Raw genomic sequence first — 18575 nt, 5'->3', positions numbered from 1 at the left:
ATGCTGATATGAAAATCAATCAGTCCTCAATGTGCAAGCTGCCAATTGAATGGTGATTTTAGATATTGGGTTTATATATTTGTAAATCTAACTCTGAAAGAGTCAGTGCCTCACCAGCCACAAACCTCAACGCACATCACTGTGGCACGTACATCACTGCGACTGACACGAAAACGCAAGCATGAGGAGGCTCAACAACAACAAAACGCGTTATCTCATCCAGGTGTCGCCGCCCCCCAGCTACTCTGCCAGGCCCCGCAGCGCATAGCATCCTACACATGAGCTGACAACACAGACAACACAATGAACATCAACGCATCAACACATACAGGTCGCTACAATATGTTTTTTAACTGTCTAACAGCTGTATATCTCGTCAAAAGTACATCTAGCGTTCACGGTGCATCTTTTTAATGTCCTTGAATTACGTCCCCAGGACGTCTGGAAAACATTTCCCAGACGTCACTGCAATGTCCTCGGGACGTTCTTGGAATGTCCTGCAGCGTGCCCCCCGGCTGTCAAGGGAGCCATACACATTTACGTTTGGGGAACGTTCAGAGAGGACCATCAGAGGACGTCAAGGGGACGTTTTTGAAGGACCGAATGCGAAGTCTCGCAGGACCACATTTACCATTCGGTTACGGGAACGTTTTTGAAGGACGTCCTGGGGACGTGTGCCGAGAGACCAAATCAGCAAAATGTCCTAAAAGTTCAAGTTCAAGTGTATTCATATAGCACATTTCATATGATATACATAGACACAATGTGCGTTGAGATAAACAAACAAACAAACACACTTAGCAAAATATATATATATGTATACATGAAATAAAAAATTAAATACACATAAACAAAGTTATAAGTCCCTTTTTAAAAGAGAGCACTGAGTGCGCTGACCTTAACTCCAGAGGTAGGCTATTCCAGAGGGTTGGGGCACAGTAACTAAAGGCACCGTGTGCAGCATTGGTGTTTATTCTTGAGGTCGTGAGAAACCATTTATTGGAGGACCTTAGGCAACCCGATGGATCATAAAAAGAAATCAAATCGGAAATATAGGGTGGGGCAAGGGCGTTTAGTGATTTATAGACAAGAAGGAGTGTTTTAAACTCAATTCTTTATTGTACAGGGAGCCAGTGAAGTGATTTAAGAACAGGGGTGATATGATTAAATTTTGAAGTCCTAGTGACCAGGGACGTGCACAGTATTTGCCCCCCCCCCCCCCACCCCCCGGCAAAATGTTTTAAAAATCACACGGACTATATGGAGAACTGACAACAACAGGAACTTTATTAATATAAATAAATAAAACACTACAATACAGCTATCAATCCCCTAACTAAGAACTTTGTTAATGTCTATGCTATAGACTTGGAAACAAACAAGAGATTAGCCTGCCTACTAAAGAAAGCAAAGAAGAACAACACCCAAAATAGTGATAGGATTTCGAAATTTTACCATTTTGAATTAAATCATTTATGTGATGCATTATTTCCATTATTTATTCTTATTGTTAAAACGAGATGTTACAAATTGACCATCAGCAGACATGTAGCTTAGTTTTCCTACCAAAACATCAGCATGTGATAACAGGCTGGTTGTCTGGTAGGCAAACTAGCCATCTGATTATTTAGGCTAAACGTGGCAAACTGAGCCTCGATTTATGAAGGTTTTAATTAATTTCATAAAACATGATGATGATTGTTCGTTTGTTATACATTTCTACAATTAAAAACTCACCTTTTCTGACAACGTTAAAGCAGTTTTTATATCAACACAGAAGAAAACAACCCTGGCCGTCTCTTAAGGGCGAAAATGCAGGCTCAGGTGCCAGTCGCGTGCAGTACCAGAGTAAGCAGAGGAGGGCGCATGCCCCCCTCCCCCTACTGACTTTCACTCTCGTTGCCCATAGGCTTATCGATTGGAAGTGTAGAAGGCTGCTTAATGACATGTTTCGGGTGGCGATTTTTAAAAACTAGGTCTGCATGAAATTCTTGGGCAACTGCACGTTTGCCCTCCTCAAGTAAAAGTGCCCCTCCGAGGGAAAAAAATATATATGTATATATTATTTTTTATTATTTTTCCTGGAGGGGCACTTTTACTCGGGGAGGGCAAACGGGCAGTTGCCAGAGCAACCTTAGCACGTCCCTGCTAGTGACTATTCTAGCAGCTGCATTTTGGATAAGTTGAAGTTTGTTTAACATCTGTTTTGTTAGACCAGCATAGAGTGCGTTTCAGTAATCTAACCGACTTGAGATAAATGCATGCATGCAAGTCCAATTTAAGGCTCATGCGAACGTCCTGCAGAGGACCACAGGTAATGGTTACGTGGATGTTTTTGAAGGACGTCCTGGGAACGTGTGTTGAGAGACCAAATCAGAACGTTCCCTTAAAGTCCGATTTAAGGCTCATGCGAACGTCCTGCAGAGGACCACAGGTAATGGTTACGTGGACGTTTTTGAAGGACGTCCTGGGAACGTGTGTTGAGAGACCAAATCAGAACGTTCCCTAAAAGTCCGATTTAAGGCTCATGCGAACATCCTGCAGAGGACCACAGGTAATGGTTACGTGGACGTTATTGAAGGACGTCCTGGGGACGTGTGTTGAGAGACCAAATCAGAATGTTCCCTAAAAGTCCGATTTAAGGCTCATGCAAACGTCCTGCAGAGGACCACAGATAATGGTTACGTGGACGTTTTTGAAGGACGTCCTGGGGACGTGTGCTGAGAGACCAAATCAGAACGTTCCCTAAAAGTCCGATTTAAGGCTCAGGCGAACGTCAAGCAGAGGACCACAGGTAAAGGTTACAGGGATGTTTTTGAAGGACGTCCTGGGGACGTGTGCTGAGAGACCAAATCAGAACGTTCCCTAAAAGTCCGTTTTAAGGCTCATGCGAATGTCACGCAGCGGACTACAGGTAAAGGTAACAGGGACGTTTTTGAAGGACGTCCTGGGGACGTGTGCTGAGAGACCAAATCAGAACGTTCCCTAAAAGTCCGTTTTAAGGCTCATGCGAATGTCACACAGAGGACCACAGGTAAAGGTAACAGGGACGTTTTTGAAGGACGTCCTGGGGACGTGTGCTGAGAGGCCAAATTAGAACGTTCCCTAAAAGTCCGATTTAAGACTCATGCGAACGTCACAGAAGGACCAAACGTAGACTTGCTACGAACGTCAAAAACTTTCTGGTAACGTCCTCTAGCGAACGTTGTGGCGGGGACCAATTGGGGACGATTGGGGACGTTGCGAATGTCCTGTTAACGTCCTGGGGCAGCCCCTGTTTGCGGGGTAGTCAGGGTAACAACCTCCTCTCTGTAGGCTGACTCGTCATTGTCAGTGATGAGGCCCACAATGGTTGTGTTGTCAGCAAACTTGACAATGAGGTTGGAACTGTGCGTAGCTGCACAGTCTTGTGTGAACAAGGAGAACAGGAGGGGGCTGAGCACACAGCCCTGGGGGGTGCCTTCCATGGTGACTACTGTGGATGAGGAGTGGTCACCGAGTTTCACCACCTGTGACCTCCCAGTCAGGAAGTCGTAGAGCCATTTGCATGGGGGGGTGCTTAGTCCCAGGTCTACGAGCTTCGAGACGAGTCTGGAGGGGATGATGGTATTGAATGCTGAACTGTAGTCAATTAACAGCATCCTCACATATGTATTCCCTTTGTCCAGGTGGGATAGGGCGGTGTGCATGGTCAGGGCTATGGCATCGACTGTAGACCTGTTGGACCGGTATGCAAACTGCATAGGGTCCAGGGTGGGAGGCAGCACAGAGCAGATGAATGATTTGACTAGCCACTCAAAGCACTTCATGATCACAGAGGTCAGTGCTACCGGGCGATAGTCATTCAAGCAGGTGGCCTTGGTGTTCTTGGGACGATGGTGGTCCTTTTCAAGCAGATGGGTAGTACAGACAGGCTGAGGGAGAGGTTTAAGATGACGCTGAAGACCGCTGCTAGCTGGTCAGTGCCCCTGAGGGCCCTACCTGATATACCATCCGGGCCAGGTGCCTTGCGAGGGTCGATCTTTTTTAAGCAGTGCTTCACCTCAGCTACAGTTATAGTAGGCACACCACTGGTGTGGCTTTCAGGTAGCTCCACTGCAGGGGGGTCACTGTCCCTCTCAAAACGAGCGTAAAAGGCATTCAGCTCATCTGGAAGAAGGACAGAGGACTGGGTCTCACTGCAACCCCTCCCTTTGTAGTCTGTGATGGCTCTTAATCCATTCCACATGCACCTGGGATCAGAGCCATGGTAGCTGGACTCCACCTTGGTTCTGCAGCATTGATGGCCCTCAGAAGGTCGTATCTGGTCTTCCTGTACTGATCAGGGTCCCCAGAGTTGAAGGCGGCAGACCAGGCTCTCAGGTTGGTCCCAACCGCGGCCATGGCTTCTGATTGGGGAAAGACTGGACAGCCTTCTTCGGTACGATGTCTTCAATACAATGATGGATGTAGCTGGAAACAGTGTCTGTGTATTCATAAATGTCCCCATCTGCTGCCTCCCTAAACATAAGCCAGCCAGTGGTGTCAAAACAATCCTGGAGACTTGACTGATAAACTGTTGTGTAACATGGATAAGTAATCATCTAAAAACTGTTAAAGATCTGTATATAGGACATTTTGCATCTTTTGCTCAACTTTCTTGTTCTTTATATGTCACTTTGTACAAACAATTTGTTCCTGATGTTGAGGCGGTTCCAGGTCTGCAGCCTTTTGATGCTAACATAGCGTCTCTTTTTTCAGAACATTATGTTGCGTCATTTGAGCACAGTCTGGGTGCTGGGTGGATATGGGTGCGGTACTGTCAGCCAATGAATGGGAAGGCCTGCATAGAATACATTAATGCTCAATGAATGCCTGCTTTCAGCTCATATAGCAGCAGTCTTACACAGACTACACTATTCGAAAATCAAGCTAAGAAGAAGACCCTACTGTCCGATCTATTTGTGACAGGTGTATGTGCAGGATGGAAGCCTAGCCCTTTGTTTTCATTTTGCTCAGCGCTAGAGGTTTTTCTGGCAGGACATTTTCCAATGTTTTTTGCTGATGTATGATATAGGCTGATACCACTGACTCAAAAACTTTCTTTCTCTTCTTTTTCCCTTCTTCTTCTTTTCAGAGGTGGCTGTGTGAGATAGTTTCATACTTCAAGATAAGACATTTAACATATTTTGGGGGCCATTATTGACCATTTTTCAAAGGCTAAAATTAGTGTGCAATTGTCATCATGTCTTGGTATTAATCTAATTGTGGTATAAGTGTTGTGTTGCTGGTTATACTCCCAGTTTTGTCGTGTCAGGGTGTTAAAATCATCACATGAAAGGCTTTTATACTCTAGCATGTGGATATCTGATATTTCCTCATTTGTCATATTCTGTATGTTTAAGGCTGAAAAACATACAAATTAAATATTAAAACAAACAGCCTAATACAAGTGAACTAATACCTCTGACTTCTTTGTATTTAAAATGGCTTCAGTTAAAATGAATACTTGGATCTTATTCCACGTTAGGGGAGAGTGGGGTAATGTGAGAATTTCTTTTACATTTGCGCTCCTCTAGGCGAGCTTAATTGATATATCAGTAAAATTTACACATATCCCATTTATTCAGGATGTTTCCTAGCAATTGAAATCATCAGAATGACTTCAAGACAAAGGGCAGTGAAAATATGATTGTTTTAAAAAAAGTGGTCAGACCAGATAAATCAACGGGGTAAAGTGATCCACTTACTTTTTCCACTTTAAAACTACCACATGTTGTAACAGTAAGAATCCTGACAGCTAGATTGACAACTACACATTTCAAATCTTATATCGGACTAGTAACAGAATCAAGGGGATTGGTCAGTTAAGCATTTTTTTTTAACACTTGAAAGTAACTCCGAACAAAATCATATACAACATAATATAATTCAAAATGTTTTTGTTAACATTCAAATGACAGATAGAACCAGTTAAATTAGAACCCAGTAGTCATAGGACCATAATCAGAACCAGCTAGAACAGCCTGGGACTCAGAACACAGGACTAGACCCAGCTGGATTAGAACATCAGCCGTGTACTCATTTTGTAAGGGATAATGTATAGAACGCCGGTCATTATCGTGAAAATAAGCCCCGGCAGGGCGAACAGCACCCCGACGCAAAGGTTACAGTCATCTGAAGTGGATGGACCAGTGGAGTGCAGCTCAGGATTTGGCCGGTCTGACAACATAGATGGTGCAAACACTTTCTCAGGGAAAATAGCTTGGTTATGGGAAAATCCCAGTGGACTTGAATCCAGAAGAGATATTCCGTTGTGTCACTGCTGACAAGAAGGCCTCATTCACAAGTCCTGCAATCTGGTAGATGGGGAGTGTTTTGCCAGGGTTAGATCTCTCTAAACAGTGTCTCACTTTACCTCGCAGCCACTTTTTTAGAAAAAACAAACATCTCTAAGCAATTCAGGCTAATCTTCACCAACATCAGTCACATGGTTTTATATGTTGGAAGTTCATCAACCTGATATAAGTTTTTCTACCTGAATCAATTTGCTTTGACACAACAGTTGATTAAGTTCACATCAAGAAAATTTACTTTTACAGGCAAAAAACACATTTTTGTGCAAAAACATACTTTCTACAGCACCAGCACCAACCTCTCCTTCATGGCAAGGGGGGAATGGGAATTGCTTGAAAATTGTCACTTGACCACAAATGTGTTCCTTAGCCTAGTTACAGGGGGTGTCTCACATTACCCCGCTCTCCCCTACTACGTCATAATCTCAGGATTTCCCAGTTAATTAGAATCGTTCATAATCAATGGCAAAATGAGAGTAGGTGAATCAATCAATGTGATTGTGGAAAAATGCATTGTGTTGTTAAGCCATGAACACATTTTACAGGTTGCAGGTGTACACAAATCCTGTCCTACATATTGTAGGTGTACACCTATAAAACACTTCGCAACAATCATCAGTGTGCACACCCCTAAACTAACTGCTGAAGAACAGCAATTGTTTTGGGTGTGCTTTGGGTTACGGTCATGCTGAAAGGTGAAATTCCTTTACAAATTCAGTTTTCTTGAAGAAACACATTTCCCCACCTTGACTAGCCCATGTTCTTTCTTATGAAAAACAGACCCAAAGCAAAGTATTGCTTACCTCGTCAGACCAAAACCTATATGACTTAAACATATTTTCCACTTTATTTTATGTTTTTGTAAAAATAAGGCTGACGATCCAAACCGTACATTTATGTTAAAAAGCCGCTGTTTATTCAATGTTACATCTAATCATCCTGTCACTTAAAACTAAATTCAATGTAGTTGTGTTGTAGTTGTGGTGCGAGTGCAAGTTCAACTAGCCACTTAAATGTTGTATGGAATAGGCATTTCAAGCAAAAATGCTACACCTTGCATTTATAAAGTGTTTATTTAGTGTTATGGTGAGTGGGAATAGTCGCTAAATCGAATCGTTCATAGATCCCCTGCCTGGCAACTGAATTACCGTGTTTGAGAAGGATAGGCTAATGGAAAGGGGGGGGGGGGGGGGGGGGGGAGGACGACGACGTCAATCCCTTCATTCACTACATTGGTATCAGAGTAAGCCCTTGCTCCCATTATTTCTCTCAGGATTGTTAAATGTTTATGTTTAATGACATTTAACATCATCCACAAGTGATTGTGATCACTGTTACCCCAAGACTGCCTTTTATTGGTAAGATGATTTTGAGAAATTAAACGTTGCTTCAGGTTATGCAGCCATAGGGTTCGAATACACATAAGCGTCTTTTTACAGGCGCAGACGCTTCAGTAACGCCTTGGCAAACTGCAGCGGCCAAAACAGCCTGGTGAATAGACTTTTCACAGCTAATAATAAATCACTCCGCGATGAAAGCGCATTCAAAATTCATAAAATTCCAAACCAAGACGTTGACAATGGAACTATTTTTTGTTGCGGAAGAACAAATGCGAAATAAACCATTTTTAATCAATAACTTCGTGTTGAAATGTTAATTTGTTGACTGTAGAATTGGTTTAAAAAAGCAATATAGCACTCGTGGGAGTGGGGTAAGGGATAATCCCATGTGTGTTGTTGCCTAATGAAACCTCGGTGGCTACGGCCGAACACCACCCGTGCCTCCCTGCCTTGCGCTGGAAAGTTGAGAATAGTTCAACTTTTAAGCGCACCTAAAAAACGCTACAAAGACGCAACGCATGGTGGAGAAAGGGCGCACACGCAAAGCGCGCCGACCCATAGGAATCAATGCATTTTCTCGCGTCCCGTTTAAAAAAAAATTACGTTTGTAATTTCTTGATATTCACTGCTGCGAAAAGTTTATGACCGCTGCCATTGGCAACAGGTTTTCATTCACATCTTTCATTCATTCCGCAAGTATCATCCCGCAAGTACGTAACGGAAGGTCATTGAAACTTGAAGTCAGAAGGTGGGTAGGTGTGTGAAAAACTATTTTTTTCTTAGCGGAAATCACGAAATGGCAACAAACTCATTAAAAAATAGGTATTCTGGAGGAATGTCTTCTATCGTTTTGGCAAGTAACTGTATAATAAGCGCAATTTTGTTCGCGAAAACATGGGAGCTGAACACACAAAACTATGCTGCTCTCAAACGGCTGTTGGAATTACGATCTGAAGTACACACCTTTCTGATTGAGCACAGACCTATCTCCCCATGCCACACAGTTGCAAATATGTGCTATCTGGCAGATATATTCAGCAAACTGAACGAACTAAATAGATCTGCAGGGAAAGGACACCAGCATTTTAAAACTGTATGACAAGGTGGGAGGCTTCCTGAAGAAAGCAGAGCTGTGAAGAAGAGCCTCTGCACTGGGGGATTACACCTGCTTTCCTCAGATGGATGATTTTCTCTCTGAGGATGTGGACAGAGCTCCAGTCAAGTTGGACATCGTGGGACATTAATTTGATTAAAACATTTAATTTTCAATTTCCTACTTTCCTGATATGGAGGATAAATCTAAACAGCTGGATTGGGTGAAAACCCCATTTCTCTTGTCCGAAGCATGTGGAAGTAAGCTACCTGTCACTCATCTGGAAACACTCCTGGAAGTGTCATGACCGTGGCCTCCAAATGAAGTTTGCCACATCCACACTCACACAGGAGCACCCTGACCTGGGAGAGAGAGCTTTGGAGCAGCTACTACCCTTTGCCTCCACATATTTATGTGAGGCCTCTTCTCTGAAATGACTGTGATCAAAACAAAGCAGAGAAACAGACTGTGCAGGGAAGAGCTTGATCACAGCAGTTGCCTCCCTGCCACCAAGACTGACAAAGATTTTCAGTGAAGCACAAGCACAAGTTTCTTACTAAAGAAATGTGTAATTGCAAACGCACTCAGTTCCATGCAACAATGTTCAATCTTCAGTGTTGTTTTATAAATCAGACAATGATGGCATAGCACTGTGTATTAGGCCTACATATTTTTTTTCAATCAAAAATGCTTTGCGCTGGTTAGGGGGTAGCCTACTTAGCTAAAATATTTCACAGGGGGTACATCACTGAAAAAAGGTTGAGAACCACTGATCTAGTTGATCTTCCCAGTCTTCCCATAATGGAAAAAGGTAGAAACCCTTAGGGTGCCTGTACAGCTTTTAACACAAGTTCATATTAACATGAGCATATCAACACATGTTCATATTAACACCTGCCAACTATGAAGATGGTTCCATAAGCAAGTTAACAAGTAGGCTAGGCTATAGTTAATAGCTAGGTTATCTGGCGTGAGACATTTACATTTAGTCTTTTAGCAGACGCTTTTGTCCAAAGCGACGTACAAGGGAGAGAACAATCAAGCTAAGAGCAATAGAACCTGGTGTAACAATAAATACTGCTTTTTTTAAATATAGAAAACGACATAGAAGACCTTGCATTTTACCCACCCCTCGCGGAGGTTCGATCTCCGTAGCGCCTCGTTAAATAGGCTACATGGAAGACTACGTTTTAATGAAAATGTGTTTCTTCCCATGTTGTTTTTAATGGGATTCAAAGCCTATATGAAAAAGGGAGAGAGACCCGATCTGTGAGAGTTACTGTGCACGTTACTAACTTCAAGGCAAACTAAAAAAGTGCATTCCCATGTAGGCCTATAGACCGCAACCGAGTATTAAGTGAAGGTCTGCAGCCATTTGACAAAATCAATATATAAAAATTGTCGTGAGGGACCAGAAGCCTACTTGTCAGAAATTCCTGCATCTCTTTTAATGTTACCATACGCCTCTACGTGGTCTCCCGTACCAGTTTTCTTCATGTCTTTTCATTATTGTCAGAGGTAAATGCTGTGCTTTGTAATGTCACTGTTGTGTAATATTTTCTCTTTATATTCAGAATAATTAAATATAAGTAAAATACTTTAAAACACAGTCCACTGAAACTCCTCATCATAACACATTGTTTTTACCATTATCCAAGGGCGTAGGTTTGGTCTGAGCATGGGTAAGGACATATTTTAATATGTAGATAATTTGTTCAGGTTTTATGGAGCTGTAGGCTAGGCTACTAGGCTGTGCATCATCTGTAGCCTACTGGATTTCTGTGCAATGAAATAATGCATATGATGCTTACATTTGGGCATCCCAATTTATTGCACCTTTTCACTACCTACAAGTATAACATTTATTCTCAAAATAGCCATTGTGAATGATAACTTTCATGGGTAACATTGTCTAAAAATCCCTTAAAAAACTGCATTTTGATGCAAACCAAAATGGACCATTCAACGTCTCATCAGAACCCCTGGTGCTGATTCATCATCACCCTGCTCTACATCTGTAGCTTCAGGCTGCTGTTTTTCCTGCACAGCAATTCATCAATTTAATACAGACACTAACCATGCTTAGTTGACTGCTGACATTGGTCGAGAGATTACAGGGAACGAGATAGCCGTATTACTATCCAAGGGATCATATAGGCCTACTGATTACCAGGTAATATCACTTTTGAGTTGCTAGCCTGCTGGTAAAGGCTTAACTAGCATGGTCCCCTTTGTTGCTGAAGAAAGTTTGACTTAACCTGTCTAATGTGAAGAATCATAGGTCTCCATTGTCTATCTCCATGTATCCATTGTTATGGTAGATTCTTGAATAATTTACTGGATCCTGTTTTGATCATTCTACGGAAACTGCTCTTTTGCCTTGTCTCTGTGTCTTGGACTCCTCCTGTTTTCTTTATTAAGTGAGATAATTCGTTCCCGTGGGGTTTCCTGCCTCTGGTATGAGATTGACACTAAGCCGTAGGCTACTTGACCTTCCCCTCAGATGATGCCACAAGTTCTGCCTGAATCTCAGCACACCTCAGTGATTGGATGAAGTCCCATCACCTTCAGCTCAATCTTTGGAAGACTGAGCTCCTGGTATTCCCCGTCAATCCGGTTATCCAAAATAATATTCACATCTGACTTGACCCCAACTACAGCTGCAAGAAACTGGGACATCATGATCCATGACCAACTTAGTTTCTCTGCGCACGTGTCTCAAGGTTCTGTCAGTTTTCTCTATGGTATGTGGAAGATCAGACCATATCTCATATAATATGCTTAACAACTGATTGTGCAGGCCCTGGTCATTTCTAGACAAGCTGCTGCAATGCTAGTCTTGCTATTCTCAGGCCTGTCTGTGTGTCAGGTGAGATGTTACAGACAGATGATTCAGAACAGGGCCTTCCTTTTGGTCTTTGGTCAGCCAAAGATTATTACTCTGCTGATTACCCTTCACTTGCTCTTGCAAGCTGCAAGAACTACAGTTATATGTCTTACTCTCACCTGAAAGACAGCCACTGGCACCGAGCTTTTTCAGTTCTGATCATTCTGATCTATTCCTTATCTCAACCACTTTGTTCCTCCTATATGGAAATCGGTTGCTGATGAATGCTGACAAAGCCTTAACAGCCTTGGTATATTCAAACATTTAAAGACCCACCTTTTAAAACATTTTAAAATATGTCATGCTAATGTATCTGTTACATGTCCTACCATTTTTATATTTATGTATTATTGTTATATGCATTTTGTTGCATTGTGGTTTATTTTTGGTTGATGTTTTTCTATTTTTGTTTTAAAAGTTGCTCTGTAAGTATCTACCAAATACCATAACCTTAATATACATGTTCCAATAACCAAAATCAGAAATGCTGAAATAGGTGTATAGCCAAGTAGGTTTACACAAACAAAGACAATTTTTTTTTTTTGTAAATTTTACATATACAGTGCCAAATATGTATTTAAATACAAATTGACAAGCAAAATCTAGGAAATGTGCAACAGTACAAGGTTGTGTCAATATGATGCATTGAATAGATGGATATGCTTAGGCAGAGAACTCCATAGCAGAATGAAGCTTCCCCTGCTGAGTCCACTAGAGCATACTGAGACACCTTGAGCCGTTAGTCTGATTCGGGTGTGTGCTTTGGGATACTGTGATGGTGAAAGGTGACATTCCTTTGACATCATCAGCTTTCTTGCAGATATCTGTTGGAATTAAGAACGATTAGTATCTGGAATGATTCTGGAATGATTCTCTCCACCTTGACGGATGAGAAGCAGCCCCAGCCCTAAGCCTTCCTAGTCTCGTTAGACCAAAATCCACATGAAATCACTGTCATCTTGCTTATCCATGTGTTTGTCCTAAAAACAAACGTGTTATGTTTTGGCCACTTTAGTGGGTTACAATTACTAAAATGAATGTGTACATGTTACATTGGCACACAATGTATCACACATAGCATAATGTCCAGTTGTTAAAATGAACAACTCTACGAGAGATTAATCAAGGAGTGACTTATTTATAGCCAAGAGCGCACACAGAAAACATTGCAAACTTTTTTTTATGAAAAAGAAAATATGTTTTTCTATAGCTCAGTACTGAATAAAAACATGTGCTTCATGTTTAGACATTAATAAATGGATTTCTCGGGAGGATGAATCCTGAACTACTATTTGGCTTCACTAGCAATTGTGACTCTGGCTTCTAGGCTGTTTTCTACAAGTGTTCTATTTCAGCTCATAGATTCCCAGTTATACACCTGCACTGTAAACCAAGACAGTTCTACTAACTCATTAACATTATGTATTCAGTACTTAAAACCTGGTATTTAGTTGACCCAACTTAAAATGTATTAGTTTTCTGAGCAAGTGCAGACGTTTTAATTGTATAGGAATGTATTTGTTTGAGTTAACATTGCCTGATAACTCAAAAAATGTTAGTATCTGACGTCATCAACGTCGAGAACACGATTGCAAAGCTCTTGCGATGAGAGACGGACACAGCAGACTTAAAGGCACCCAGTGCAACTTTCGAGGCTTAAAAATAAACATTCAATTTCTAGTCTTTTTTACACGTAGTAAGTTTCAATAACTCCATACCATTAGATACCGACATTCAAGCAGCAAAGATGAGACGTCGTTGTGTGGTGAGAACTGATAGAAAATCGATAACAACAACAATCGCCGCCATTTTCTTTATTTTTTGTAACCTACAATAAATAAAGCAGGCTTCCAGTCAATGGAAAAATGGCTTCTCCCCACCGGCGATTGTTGTTGTTTACGATTTTCTATCAGTTCTCACCACACAACAACGTCTCATCTTTGCTCCTTGAATGTCGATATGTAATGGTATGGAGTTATTGAAACTTACTACGTGTAAAAAAGACTAGAAATTGAATGTTTATTTTTCATTGAATGTTTACATAAAGTTGCACTGGGTGCCTTTAAGATAGAGGAGTCGTTTAGTAATCCAGAGGTTGGAAGGTTGCTAGTTCGATTCCCCACTCCTCCTACCAAGTGTATAAGTGTGAACCCCTAAACTGCTCATGATGAATGCAAAATTTCTTGTCAATCGCTTTGGATAAAAGCGTCTGCTAAATCACAGATGTAAATGTAAAAAACACTGGGAAGGCGGTCGACCAATGACAGTTCTCTCTACAGTAAGAGCGTGCGCAAGAACTTGGAACGTAGGAAGATACCCTTTCAAAAACTTAAGGGCGTAATAGTTTGAGAAAGACCCAGAGAAACACATATATCTGACGAGGCTAAATCCTTTACGATTTTGGAATAAGTTCAGAGAACTCAAAAATTATGAAAATGATAACACAAAAAATCAGAATAGCCGATGTCTAATTTTTGAGTTAAATTTACTTAAACAAATAATAATATATGTAGCCTACTCAAATTTTCTTATGTAATCGGTTACATCAAAAGTTTTGAGTTCTCTGAACTTGTTCAGGTTTACAGTGTGTGCTTCAATTTAGAGTCGACCAAGTGTAGCTTAAGTGAATCCTTCTTTACATATGAAGACCTAAAATGGAGTCCAGCGTAAAATTCTTCTTTTTTAATATCACGAGTAAAACAGAATATTGACTTTATTCAGCATCACTTCAACAGAACAGTGATAGCCTATAGCAGCCTGTTTAAAAACAAAGACATGTGCGATACCGATTTTACCGTTTTCTTTTACAACATATTGGCAATCTGTTTAGAAGGCCGTCATGATTCATGATTCTTTGTAACCGTTGGAAGTCGTTTAGCCTTTGTTTTTTTAATAATATCCAGTTCAGAAAATTGGAGTATTAAATTTTATTTATCGATCTGTCTATTTATCTATCTTTCCTTAAGGTCAAACAGACCCGGTTGAGAGGTTCGTTTTTAAATGTTAATTAACCCACACGCTGTTAGGATAATAATATTCGCTTTGTTAATCCCTTAATCCTAGCGGCTATATTTTAGATAAATGAGGTGAATGCTTTTGTGTAGGGCTATTATGGACTGCAACCACACGTGCAATTGTGTTCAGTTTCCGCAGGAGGGAGGTATTACTCATGAGTGGGCCATGTTATTGTGCGGTTTAATTCAAAAGAGAAATCCTAGGCTAATTGTTAGTATGATTGAGGCCTATTGAAATAGTAGTACCAGTAAGCATATTATTCATAAAATCAATATGAAATTGCTATGAAGATGATCTCTTTGGTCAATAGTTGCATGCTGTTGGCTATATCACGGGAATAAGGAAATGTTCAGGGGAAACTGTCTACCTCACTCGATAACCTAAACAAAACACAGACACAAAATGACATATATAAGCTTTTAATTCTTTTGTTTCCTTTCAACTGGTGTTATCAGGCTATTTTTAATCATTTGTTATTAAATTGCGTTATGCGTGTGTCAATGACACTTTTTTTTACAGCAACAATCTTGCATATAATCACATACTTCAAATCAGAGGCTGGCAATGCCATTGAATCAAACGTATAAATAATAAAGGTAATATAAAATTGGGAGACATAACACAAATACCACAAGAACGAATCTTCTCAGTATAGCCACAGTTTCAAATATTATTTTAAAATAATAACAGGGTCACAGTTTTAAATAAATAGTTTGAGACATTAAACATAATATATATATATTTAACATAATATCCTCCTGAGGGAAAAAGTCCGAATGCCAGTCATGAACTTCGCGTAAATGCTTAGATGTCCACAGGTGAGTTTTACCAGAACATGTAAACCGCAAAAGGCTACACCTTGCCATATTTATACAGTGGAGAGACTGTGTACTTCTCAAAGAGCCTTTCTCCAGGCATTGTTCATGCGAAAAGCAAGGCAACATCAGTGACTCTCTGCATTGCCGTTTGGGAGCGCACACGGCGACTTTTGACAGGGCGAGTTGTCGTGTAGTTTTCTAATGTGCTTTTTCAGGTCAAAGTTCCTGCAGAAGCCTTTGCCGCACGTGGGGCAGGTAAAGGGTTTCTTGTCGTTGTGTGTGTGCATATGGAACGTCAGATTGTACACTTGATGGAAAGCTTTGTTGCAGATATTGCACTTGAACTGTTTCTCGCCGCTATGCGTCAACTTGTGGTTCTTGTAGTTGCCTTCAGAATAAAAAGTGGGTGTCATACTTCACAGTGAAAAGCGAATGCGAGTTAGCCACTATGAAACATTTGTTAAATTCACTGGGAAAATAGCGAAGCTATGAAAAAAAACATTGATCTGTTGTTATTTGTAATTTGTGAAATAGACTGTTCCTCACCTTTTTGGTGGAAGCCTTTACCACAGAATTCGCAGATGAAAGGCTTGTAACCAGCGTGAATCCGTGAGTGTGTGTTGAGAGTTGAACTTCGGTTGAAGGCTTTTCCGCACTGGTTACACTTATGTGGTTTTTCCTGCAATTTAAATTTAATTTAAGTTCACTAGAAGCAACCACAAATAATACATAATAGTTCTTAGAAATACATAGGGTTATTATATGTCGCTTATAGGCATATTGTAGATACAAAAATAAAATGCACATAATTAATGCACATACAAATGAAAACAGAGAAGTTAGGGTCTTTCTGAAATAACAATAATAAAACTAGTGCTTATAATAATGCTAACAGCAACGACGACAGCATCAACAATACCAATAATACTTTTAATACTAATGGTGATGATGATGGTGACGACGATAATAAAAAGAATTATAACAATAACAGTTTATTGAAATCTCCTACTGTTGCAATCGTGTGGGCTACATATTTGCCTTTACCTGAGTATGGATAATTTTGTGGCGACAGAGCGTGCTGGCTTGACGGAATCCTTTGCCACACACCTTGCATACAAACGGCCTGGCCCCCGTGTGCACGGGCATGTGGCGGGTCAGGTTATAGTGAGCATTGAACACCTGCAACAACAAAAAAAAATATGAATTTGAAATATTGAAATGGCCTAAGCATTTGTAGACAATGGAAAAAAGAACGAAGTCTTACCTTGCCACATACTTCACACGTAAACACTTTGGGCTTGCTCTGTGGAGCGCCGTGGAGTTTTGTGGAGGTTTTAAATAGTTTCTCCGTCAGAATCTGGGCACTTTCTTTCATGTATTGGTGCAGCTGAGTTTGAGAGAGGTCTTTGAAAGCCACTCCAGACTGGTACCTGTCGGCACTGTGGCTTGCCTTGGTCTTCTCCGAAAGGCATGCTTTCTGACGACCTTGCAGAGGCGAGTTGAAAAAGTAAGAGGCCATCGGGTGGATATTTACTATGCCCGCTGGAGCTGGGCACGAACTCTCGCCACAGTTCAGGTAGCATACAGCCCCCATCGCGTGGAAAGAAGCCTGATTCACCACGCGCGGCCGGAAAAGTTTATATTGTCCCACGGTCGGGGTCACGTCCGAATGCTCACTCTTATAATTCACACCTATGCTCACCAAATCGTTTGAGTTGCACGAGGAAACATCGAAGTGGTTTCCATCTAGTCCGTTGATATGAAGTTTGTGCCCCGGTTCGTATGTAAGTGGCACGAAGGGTATCATACAGTGCAGTGAGGATGGATTCACGCTGAGCGTTTGCTTTGGGTCCGCTTTCCCCCCGGGAGCATGGAACACGTTGGGGAGCTGTATTGACTTTGGTTCAGGTGTCCTGGCCATAATCCTTTCGATTGAGAAAGCGAGTGGCTTGGCCGTGGCGATCATGTTTCCTCCCGCAGTTAAGCTTCCCGAAGCCGATGGTGAGCCGAATAATCCCGCTGAGTGGTACAACGCACTGTTCATGACTGTCCCGCAACACCGATGTTGTATGGCTTGATACGGTGTTGCTGCGCACGGATAAATCTGATTCCCCTTACTGACCCGCAAGAGAGATCATTATCGGCCGCCGTCTGTTTGGCTTGAAGCGAAAGTCTCTCCGTAGCTCCGTTCCACGCTGAGGACGTGACAAGTGGAACTTATCAGCCTGGCACTCAATAAACCCTTTACGGTCAATAACTCAGTCTGCACCTAGCCAATCGTTACTTTCCAAGCGGGTTGAGTAAAGTGGATTATTCTCAATTTAGATCAATCAGCGGAGACAACTTTCCCACTGGTCGCGGTCCTTAGCCCCAATGGGTGACTGCAATTCACCCGCGTCTTGAAGGAGGTGCTTCTTAGAAGCGGGCGTCTTGTTCAAATGGCAAGTCGTTTGGCAAATCTCAGGTCCCCTTGCGGCTTTGTGTGACATCATTTTAAGTCGCTTAAGATGACAGGCGCTCAATTGGGTCAGCGGACGGTCGATGTTTGTCAACATTTGACATGTCAGGATTCGACGAATTATTTCGCGCAAGGCGCTAGGGTCTTTTTGGAGAGGTCAAAAAACATCAAGAATGTGCTTCCTTGTTTTTGTTGAAAATTGATTAGTATTCAACAGAGTAGTAGTAGGTCTATATTATCGTAGGGCTGTGTTTGACAAAACAAACAACAGATACAGTATAAAAGCATATTTTTCTTTTGAAGTAGCCTACAGATGCGCCCCATAAACTGACCAGACCAGCGAAATCAGGTGAATCTGTCGTGCGGTTACTTTTCTCAAGAATTATTTTACAGGAAGCCTGACACTGAATAACTATTAATCTCGTGCTTTTAGGCAAGGGACATGGAACTGAAGCAGTAAAGTCTAGTTGATATTTAATATGTGGGTTTCGATACCTTAACAAATTAACAGCTTTTCCCCTTTTTTTGTTAAACAAATCCACCGGGGAATCTGGGCTATGCTCTCTCAGCTAGAGATCTCCTCAGATAAACAGCTGAATCCTCAAGGACTGAATTCTACCAGAAGGCAT

At 41.4% G+C, this 18575-nt stretch overlaps 1 protein-coding gene across 1 annotated transcript; it reads right to left on the bottom strand.

The window, feature by feature from the left end:
- Positions 1-15613: 15613 nt before the first annotated feature.
- fezf1 (FEZ family zinc finger 1) lies at positions 15614-17532 on the bottom strand (the record flags this gene model as incomplete). The annotated part of the gene is made up of 4 exons (XM_080841820.1): positions 15614-15876; positions 16035-16167; positions 16533-16667; positions 16753-17532. 4 exons carry the CDS (start codon positions 17530-17532, stop codon positions 15614-15616), a joined length of 1311 nt encoding a protein of 436 aa, XP_080697946.1.
- Between the last annotated feature and the right edge of the window lie 1043 nt (positions 17533-18575).

The sequence above is a fragment of the Sprattus sprattus genome, assembly GCF_963457725.1.
Source record: "Sprattus sprattus genome assembly, chromosome: 7".
Lineage (NCBI taxonomy): Eukaryota > Metazoa > Chordata > Actinopteri > Clupeiformes > Clupeidae > Sprattus > Sprattus sprattus.
Note: the sequence above shows the minus strand (reverse complement) of the source record. Positions and strands in the feature narration are given on the sequence as shown.